General features: G+C 42.3%; 1 protein-coding gene across 1 annotated transcript in view; it reads left to right on the top strand.

Moving 5' to 3' along the window:
- EXOC1 (exocyst complex component 1) overlaps window positions 1–7,028 on the top strand; it is a 55,162-nt gene extending 48,134 nt beyond the window's left edge. The window contains exons 17-20 of the mRNA XM_015823990.1: window positions 768–951; window positions 2,365–2,564; window positions 5,205–5,399; window positions 6,671–7,028. Of these exons, the coding sequence (XP_015679476.1) occupies window positions 768–951; window positions 2,365–2,564; window positions 5,205–5,399; window positions 6,671–6,823 (732 nt within the window). The 3' untranslated portion in view covers window positions 6,824–7,028. The remainder of the gene's footprint in view (window positions 1–767; window positions 952–2,364; window positions 2,565–5,204; window positions 5,400–6,670) is intronic.
- Window positions 7,029–9,780: the final 2,752 nt, after the last annotated feature.

Below are 9,780 nucleotides of genomic sequence, written 5' to 3'. Positions count from 1 at the left end.
GGAGGGCCTTCTCTGTGGGAGCTCCCACCCTCTGGAACGAACTGCCCCCAGAGATCAGGGTGATCCCTGATCTCCCTTCCTTCCGCCGCGCCCTCAAGACGTGGTTGTTCCAGCAAGCGGGACTGGCCTAGGGGATTTTATAGGGGTTTTAATTACTTTTAATTGGACATATTCAAATATTTCGTTTTAATTAAATTTTAATTAAGCATAATATGTATATATGTTAGTATTTTATCTAATTTGTCAGCCGCCCTGAGTCCGAAAGGAGAAGGGCGGGATATAAATGCAATTAATAAATAAATAAATAAATAAATATGGAGTAATTGTGAATAGATTTTGATTATTTTGTGTTTATTTCCTAGATTAGCTTTGGGAAGTCCTGGGGGGGGAGGGGGGAAAAGGGTAGGTTTGTATTATAGATTTATATGTAGGATTTTTTTTAAGGAGGTGTCCGGTGATACCCCAACTGCATAGGACGGGATGGTTGAGTGTGGAAGGGAAGTAGGAAAGAGGGAGGAAGGAGGAGTGGTGGTAGAATGAGAGGAGGAAGGAGTGGTAAGTGGAAGAGGGTGGTGCGGGAGGGGTACACCGGACACGTCTGTGAATGTTTTGTTTAGCTTTATTTTCTTTGGTTGATATTGTGATAAAAGATTTATGTCTGTGTTTTTTAAATGGAAAAAAAAAAAAAAGAGAGATCAGTTACCTGCATGGTAATAAGAGTTTTAGTTTAAAAACATGGCTAACCTTTTTTTTTTTAAACTTTATAGAGTAATCAGATAAAGCAGATGGAAGATGTAAAGATATCCAAGAAGAGCAAAGTTGGAATTCTTCCTTTTGTTGCTGAATTTGAAGAGTTTGCAGCCTTGGCTGAATCTATATTCAGAAATGCCGAACGCAGAGGGGATCTAGATAAAGCTTACCTGAAACTTATTCGTGCAGTTTTTGCTAACGGTAAAATCTCTTTTCTGAAAGTCCATGATCTGCTATGTCATAAATAATCTCATTTTGTTGACGAATCGGGATCCAGTCTTATATTGCTGCATCTTATTATGTATTATTATACTACAAGTCACTTCTAAATCATTTTTGTCACTTCAGAGTATGTACCTGTCAATCATGTATTAATTGTTTTAGTATTCATCCCATTTCTTTATAATTCTGTTGCCAATTCCCAGATTCTGATTTAGAGGTACTTCTCTTATAGGGACAGTCAACAAGCAAATGTAAGACATAAACTAGCTGAATCTGGGGGGGGGTTTCAAGGAATTATGATTTGGGCATGCCCACTGAATTCTATGGCTGTGTGGAACTCTTAAGTTATAAATATGGTTTGCTTGATTTTGCCTTTGCATGCTGTTGAGACCAAATCCTTATTTATTGCTTAGTAAGTTAGTTGATTCTCACTAGTTATAGTTAAACAAAGCATGGGCTAGTGCAGGGGTAGGCAATCTTGGCTCTTTTATGACTCGTGGACTTCAACTCCCAGAATCCCTGAGCCACCCATGCTGAGGGGAAAGGGAGAGGTTTCCAAGCTGAGCCATGCTGGCTCGGGGATTCTGGGAGTTGAAGTCCACGAGTCATAAAAGAGCCAAGGTTGCCTATCCCTAGTGTGAAGAGACAGAAGAGTCTCTTCTGATTCAAATAATTTAATGATGATAACAATGGGAGAGATAACTGATTTTAAGTATACTGTAGTACATTAAAATCTCTATTCTACTACTAGAAATGATATTAAAGTTTTCATTTATTTATTTGTTAAATTTAGGAACACACCCAACTAATTCTCTTTTATAATGATACTTTCTTATTAGTTTTCTTTCACTGTTATCTTTTTTCCTTTTTATAACCACTAATTAAGACCTTTTTATTTGCTGTCTGCTATCCTTTACCGTTAACTCTTTATCTGCATTTCCAAATTTATCACAACAATCTTCTGACTTGGAAAATAAGTATAATTATCCCTGCTCTTTGATATTTCATGGTGTTAATAATAATAATAATAATAATAATAATAATAATAATAATAATAATAATAATAATAATAATAATAATAATAATAATAATAAAGTTGGAAGGGACCTTGGAGGTCATCGAGTCCAACCCCCTGCTCAGGCAGGAACCCTACACCATTTTGGACAAATGGCTGTCCAGTCTCTTCTTAAAAACTTCCAGTGTTGGAGCATTCACCGCTTCTGGAGGCAGGTTGTTCCACTGGTTAATTGTTCTCACTGTCAGGAAGTTTCTCCTTAGTTCTAGGTTGCTTCTCTCCTTGATTAGTCTCCATCCGTTGCTTCTTCTCCTACCTTCAGGCACTTTGGAAAATAGCTTATGTCTGCATGGTATGTCTTCCCTTTGTTTCTGTAGTTGAGAAAGTAGCAAATGAAAGCCAGAAGACTCCTCGGGATGTGGTTATGATGGAGAACTTCCACCATATCTTTGCAACCCTCTCTCGTTTGAAGATCTCCTGTCTAGAGGCTGAGAAAAAAGAAGCTAAACAACAGTACACAGATTACTTACAGTCATACGTGATCTACTCTTTGGGGCAGCCACTTGAGAAATTAAATGTAAGAAATGTGTTTTTTTTAATTTCTTTAATTCTGGGTTAAAACCAGAAATACATATTTTTATAGATATTTCCCTAAAACACAAATGAAGGTTTTCTCTCCTTCATTAAATACTCTATTTTCCAAATCATTCAAATAATGCGAAACTAATTTCTAAGACAGTGATGGCGAACCTTTTAGAGACCAAGTGCCCAAACCACAACCCAAAATCCACTTATGTATCGCAAAGTGCCAGGGCCGCATCAGATTGTGATGCCCTCAGGGGGGTGGGGGCGGGCGTGGCTGTGGTGGTCATGGCAGAGTGGTCATGGCCAGGGTGGGTGTGGCCACCTTGATGTTGCTCGTGGGGGGGATGCCTGTGGGGGCTGGGCAGGATTGGGGGAGATCCAGGGGGTCTCTGGTGGGCAGTGCATCCTGCGGGGTGAGGCAGGGGGTTGGGCGGGGGTGCCATTGCTGCGGGGCAAGGCGAGGCAGGGGCGGCTGCTGCCTGACACCACCAGCCCCCGCACACAGAGACCAGCGAGCGCATGAGGGCGTGCTCTACCACCTCTACTCGAGCTTGCTAGCCAACTGTTTCACCTCCTTTGTGCTGGGTGGGGTTGGCACTCCGGGCGCCAGCAGTGGCCTAATGGACCTGTGCGAGCTGGCGGCGGCGGCAGCAGGCGTGCCCACAGAGAGGGCTCTGAGTGCCGCCTCTGGCACCCGTGCCATAGGTTCGCCATCACTGTTCTAAGAGCAGGTTTCTGAGAGTGGGATGAAATGATAAAAGTATTCCTTCTTAATAGCTCTGGATTAATTGTTACATGAACACTGATAACAAATTGAACATTTTCAAAATCTCTAAACTGCACAGCTTTCCTCATACTTGATGATCTTCTGATGACCTTTCGTGTTTTGTATCATACCACACAAATGCACAGGCCACGGATTGTATTTTTAATCAGCACGGTGGCATATTAACTATATTTGTTTTTTTTAAATCTAATTTTAAATTAAGTTTCTATGTAATTTAAAAGCCAATCAAATGTACTTTCTGACGTATGGCTCCCACTCTCTACTCAAAGGTAAAATAAAGTCTATGCCACTCTAATGTTATGACAACGTGGCTTGCTTTTAGATACTGAAGACCAAGTCACAGTTCTGTGTTTGTTGAATGTAAGCATTCAGGAACAAATTTGCATCAGCTATGTGATCCTATGATATTGGCTCTGCTTGAGAATTAATATATTGCTTGCTTGACTGAAACTGCAGCAAATCTAGCTTTTTTATTAAAAAAAAGAAACAGAAACCAAACCTATATGGAATTGTGTGAGCGCTGTAACTCACATCTCAATTTACAGGAGTTTTTGCATCATCACACTGCCTATCTTTTAGGCTTCAGATTTTTTCATGGGAAAGTATGGCTGGGCATCTTTCAGCTTCCCCTTATAGAAACTGATTGGATCGTATTTAGGTATTTATTTATTTATATATGAATGAGAAGCTAATGCAAACAGTATAAATGTCAGCGAAACAGGAAATATAAAATGTATTTTATTACATGGAGTGGAATGGTGGGATTTTTGTTACTAGAGAATCTGTGGAAGCTCAGGATGGAGCAGTGAATTTTTGCTCCTAGTTCTGGACACTAGGGGTGACGCGGTAGCTCACTGGTTAAAACGCTGGGCTTGTTGGCTGTAAAGCCAGCAGCCTGGGTTCGAGACCCGAGCGCCACGTGACTGGGTGAGCTCCCGTCCTCGTCCCAGTTCCTACCAACCTAGCAGTTTGAAAGCGTGCAAATGCGAGTAGATAAATAGGTACCATGTTGGTGGGAAGGTAACAGTGCTTGGTGACGTCATGCTGGCCACATGACTGCGGAAATGTCTTCTGACAGCGCTGGCTCAAGGGCCTTGAAACAGAGATGAGGACCCACCTCCTAGCCCAGGGGTAGGCAACCTTGGGCTCTTTTATGACTCGTGGACTTCAACTCCCAGAATTCCTGAGCCAGCATGGCTCAGCTTGGAAACCTCTCCCTTTCCCCTCAGCATGGCTGGCTCAGGAATTCTGGGAGTTGAAGTCCACAAGTCACAAAAGAGCCAAGGTTGCCTACCCCTGCCCTAGAGTCAGCAATGACTAGTGGAGTAAAATCTGCAGGAGACTCCTCTGGACACTACAGATAGTCCTCAACTTAAGACCACAATTGAGCCCAAAACTTATGTTGCTAAATGAGAGATTTGTTAAGTGAACTTTGCCCCATTTTATGACTTTTTTTGCCACAATTGCTAAGGGAATCACTTCAGTTATTAAATTAGGAACACGGTTGTTAAGTGAACCCGGTTCCCCTATTGACTTTGCTTGTCAGAAGGTCGCAAAAGGTGATCGCGTGGCCTCGGGATACTGCGACCGTCCTAAATGTGAATCGGCTATCAGGCGTCCAAATGTAAATCACGTGGCCATGGAGATGATGCAACAGTCATAATGGTGATAAGTCACTTTTTTCAGTGCCGCTGTAACTTCGGTCACTAAGCAAACTGTTGTAAGTTGAGGACTACCTGCATCAGGTTGGAAGAGGCAGGTGAATGGTCACGCAACCGTTTTGGAAGCCTTGAGCCATGGAAGCTGTGTCAATGTGGAAGTGACCTAAATTCCATTTCATTGCAGCACTTCTTTGAGGGTGTGGAAGCCCGTGTGGCTCAAGGAGTGCGAGAAGAAGAAGTGAGCTACCAGTTGGCCTTCAGTAAACAAGAGCTAAGAAAGGTTATTAAGGAGTATCCCGGCAAAGAAGTCAAAAAAGGATTGGACAACCTTTATAAAAAGGTGGACAAACATCTGTGTGAAGAAGAGAACCTACTTCAGGTAATGTAAGAAGGCAGGCTAAAAGAGGGAATCTAATTTTAAAAGTTTTCTGGTTGCCACAATTTGTCTTTTGATGACCCATCACAAGAATAAAATTTGAACTATACTAGTTTGGATTGTAGTAGGTAGTGATAGGATTTGAATGAACGGTAGTAGAACACATCATTTCTAGCAAGCTGAGGAGAAAGACTCTTCTTCCTTATACATTAATAGTTTAGGCCAGTGGTGGCGAACCTATGGCACACGTGCCAGAGGTGGCACTCAGAGCCCTCTCTGTGGGCACACGCACCATCGCCCCAGCCCCGCCTCCACCTGCATCCCCCTCCTCAACAGCAGCCCCCGCAGAGGAGAGTCGCCCCCGAGTGCGGCCCGTGTGGAGCAGCGCAGCCAAGGACACGGCAGCCGGGCAGCGGGGACAAGTCTGTGCCCTCGCGCGCCATCGCGCACAGTTGATGCTGTGGGGCACGGGCAGAGGGCATGGCCACTATGACGCTGCTGGGCCGCTTGGGCGATCTGCGGCAGGCTGTGAAGGCGTTGAATGGCCGTGCGGGCAGGCGGGGAGTGGGGGCGGAGTGGGGCAGGTGGGACGGGGCAGAGTGGGACAGGTGGGGGCGGGTTTTGGGCACTCGGTCTCTAAAACAGTGGTTCTCAACCTATGAGTCGCGACCCCATTTCACGGGGGTCGCCAAGCAAGGCTGTCCGCCATTTTTTCCCCCCTTTTCCGGTGGGTGCCTTACCTCCCTTGAGCTGGGCCAGCTGGTGGTCGGCCTGCTCTGTCTCTGCCGCTTGCCAGCTACGCCTCGGCCGGCGCAGGGGGCGGAACTACGCATGTGCGGCGCTACCGGGCAGGGAAAGTCCTCGACTTACGACTGGTTGGGTAGTCCTCGACTTACGACTGGTTTAGTCCTCGACTTACGACCGGTTTAGTCCTCGACTTACGACCGGGTGGGGGTCGTGGCATTAAAAAGGTTGAGAACCACTGCTCTAAAAGGTTCGCCATCACTGGTTTAGGCTGAGATAAATGTTTGTTTGAAGGACTATGAAGTCATGTAAACCCCTACTGTCATTTAAGCCAAGCAGCTCAGACGTAGATTAGTATTTCAGTGGAAACTCATTTATGCCTCAAGCATTAGTGCGTAAAATTAAAAGTACGTTCCCTGGAAACTTCAGGCGTTTTAACACTGAAAGCATTTAATGTGACCTCACCTGTGGAGTTTTGGACTGGAGCTTTTCATTTGTTTATTAAAGCTTCCTTTTCCTCTTTTTGGTAGGTGGTGTGGCACTCCATGCAAGATGAATTCATACGGCAATACAAGCATTTTGAAGGCTTAATAGCACGTTGCTATCCCGGTTCTGGAATTACTATGGAATTTACTATTCAGGATATTTTAGATTACTTCTCCAGCATTGCACAGTCACACTGAAATTTTCCTGGCGCAAAGCAAGATAAGCTCACAAAGCTGCTGGTAAAAGCATTGTTGACATTGGAAGTTCTCATTTTGAGGAACGGCAGGATGTTCTTAATCATCTTCATACATATCAGCAGTTGACTTGGGCCAGCTTTCCTCAATGTAACGTTGTGTTATATAAAATTGGATTACAGCTGTGAAAATTCACAGCAGAGTTGTCCTAGACCAGGGGTAGGCAACCTCAGCTCTTTTATGACTTGTGGACTTCAACTCCCAGAATTCCTGAGGCAGCATGGCTCAGCTTGGAAACCTCTCCCTTTCCTCTCAGAATGGCTGGCTCAGGAATTCTGGGAGTTGAAGTCCACGAGTCATAAGAATTCTGAGAATTCTAGTCCATTCCATTGGAAAATTGGCCTAGAATGGAAGTACTGCCTAATTGCTGAAAAAAGGAGTGTTGAACTATACATTTTGACATGTAACTAGTATGTCAAATGTATATTTATTATACTAAGTTCATCTGCTTTCATAATCCTTTACTTTTAGAAATTAATAAGTAAGTATAGATATTATATCAACATCTGGTGGGTTTTTTTCCCTTGAAAGTGCATGTTAATATACACGTTTAATAAGATGTTTGAGTTTTTGAGAACCAATGTACTGGGTTATGTAAATACAATTCTTTTGATTCGAAGTATAAAAAAAGCTCTTTACAAAGAAAGTACTTATTTCCTGAGGGGAGATTATTAGCTGTGCCTCAGCATGGGATAAAAGAAAAAAAAATTGCTTTATTTCTCCAGAAGAAGCAGCCAGTGATTGTACTTGAAGTAATGTTCAGTGCATTGATTGAGGTTTCCTTAGCAACTCTGACATTTTTAGATTTAAGCATCATCATTGTAAATTTGCTCAGATGGCTGTATTTAGAAAGAAAAATGCAAGTTACTACTCTTCTGTAAAAAGAACTGTTCAGACTTAAAATGTCTTTTTAGGTTGTATCCTAGTATTGTAATCTTTAACTCACATGTGCACAGAATGCACTTTGGCCAATGTATTTATCTATCTCAGTTTCTTCCTCACTGCATTGTTTTCGCTCAAGCTACCTTATATATTTTCAGTCTATGAGGATTCCACGCGCTGTGGAAGTTATGTTTTCTCACAGATTGGTTTTATAATTATTACTGGTGGAAATGGTGTGGAAACTGGGCTACCTCTTTGCGGCACTTCTTTCTATTTAGTAGCAAGAAAAGAATTTGTAGAAATGATTGGCTTGTCCTTCTCACAAAGGTATTCTTTCACTATGTACTTTACAACGAGCATGTAAAAAAGCAACCTGAACTAGAATGCAATGGTAACAGTTGTCATGCTGTTTGCTCACACTACAAACACAAATGATAAAGTGTACCTTGCTTTCAAAGAGCCAATATGCCATGCCATTCCCCCCCCCCCCATGAGGAACTCAACAGATACCTTTCTAATGCTCAGGCCTAAGAACCATTAGTTTATATTACTTCTATTTTAGTTGTGTAGCTTCAATTTGTTGGTCCCCAGACCATTCTGTATCCAGGCAAATGTCAAATACTTGTACAGTCTCTCCTGATTCAAGTGAAAAGGAGAAAGTGTGTTGGGGAATGAAATATAAATAAATGTTACCATACCGATGATGCTGTATTTATTTGCCTGCGTTTACAAAATTGTTGATACATTTAGTATTCTAAACAGCACCTGTTTTCATGCCATTAAAATGTCATAAAAGGCAATTGCATTTGCCAAAAAAACCCCAACAACAATCCTTCAGTTTGCACAACACTGATGTAGAATGATGGGACTCTCATATTTATATTTAATATGTGTAATCTAATATTGATAATCAATAGAAACAAAGGAGCATCTTGAGAAATTTCATTGGTTTCCTTGATAGTTTAGTTTGGGAATCAAAAGAAGCAATAATGTGTCAGTCAGATTAACAAGACAACTTCTTACATAATTGGGAAGATCCTGAGTGCCCATCAAGAAATTTAGTGATATTTAATTGTCCAGAATCTTGGCACTTGCCGAACTTTAATGTGCCATCTTTGTCAAAGATGGTTTACATATTTTTAAATGAGATTAGCCTGCTGGAAAGGAGAGCACCAGCCTCAACCACTAATGATCCTCATTTTCAACATCTCATTTGAGTAGAAAGAGTCTGAATCAAATTCTAGATCAGGGGTCACCAACCCCCGGTCCGTGGATCAGTACCATGACTCGGCATGCCAGCAAACGGTCTGCACAAACAAGCAAAGACCCATCTGTGGGTTGCAGGCAGCACACAAAACCACGCACTCTCCGGTCCATGGAAAAACCTTTCTCCACGGAACTGGTCCCTGGTGCCCAAAAGGTTGGGGACCTCTGTTCTAGATGGCTTGTGTTCTGGATTCTGCAGAGGTACCCTGAAACATTCTTAGGAAATTAGAAAGAATCACAATTGGGTCTGCAGTATTGCAAGGATAGATAGTTGATTAAATAGGAATCTATAGACTGGCCATCACAACCAGTGGTGGGATTCAAATATGTGAACAACTGGTTCTCTGTGTGGATGCCGCTTCCGGAAGTCCATTCTGGGCCTGGGCAACAAAAAATTAGCTACCGGTTCTGCCGAGGTGGTGTGAACCAGCTGAATTCCATCACTGATCACAACCCTGTTGCCAAGAAAACTACCCTCAAATTTCTACCTGTACCTGAAGGGGCAAGAAGGCAGCACAAAAGGGAGACTGGATATTTTTATTTTTTTTTAATGTATTTATTTATTTTATTTTCATAGATTTATATGCCGCCCTTCTCCCTATAGGACTCAGGGCGGCTTACAGCATATTAAAACACTTAAAACATCATCCCCCCATAAAAACCTGTTAAAAACCAAATATTTTTTTTTTGCTGTATAATTAATTAAAATTAAATTAAGAATTGTCCCTGTTTAAAAATTCTCCCTAGGCCAG

Source organism: Protobothrops mucrosquamatus, unplaced genomic scaffold (assembly GCF_001527695.2).
Source record: "Protobothrops mucrosquamatus isolate PMUCROS unplaced genomic scaffold, P.Mucros_1.0 scaffold2066, whole genome shotgun sequence".
Classification (NCBI taxonomy): Eukaryota; Metazoa; Chordata; class Lepidosauria; order Squamata; family Viperidae; genus Protobothrops; species Protobothrops mucrosquamatus.
The sequence above is the reverse complement of the archived record's forward strand: the minus strand, read 5'-3'. Positions and strand labels throughout refer to the sequence as shown.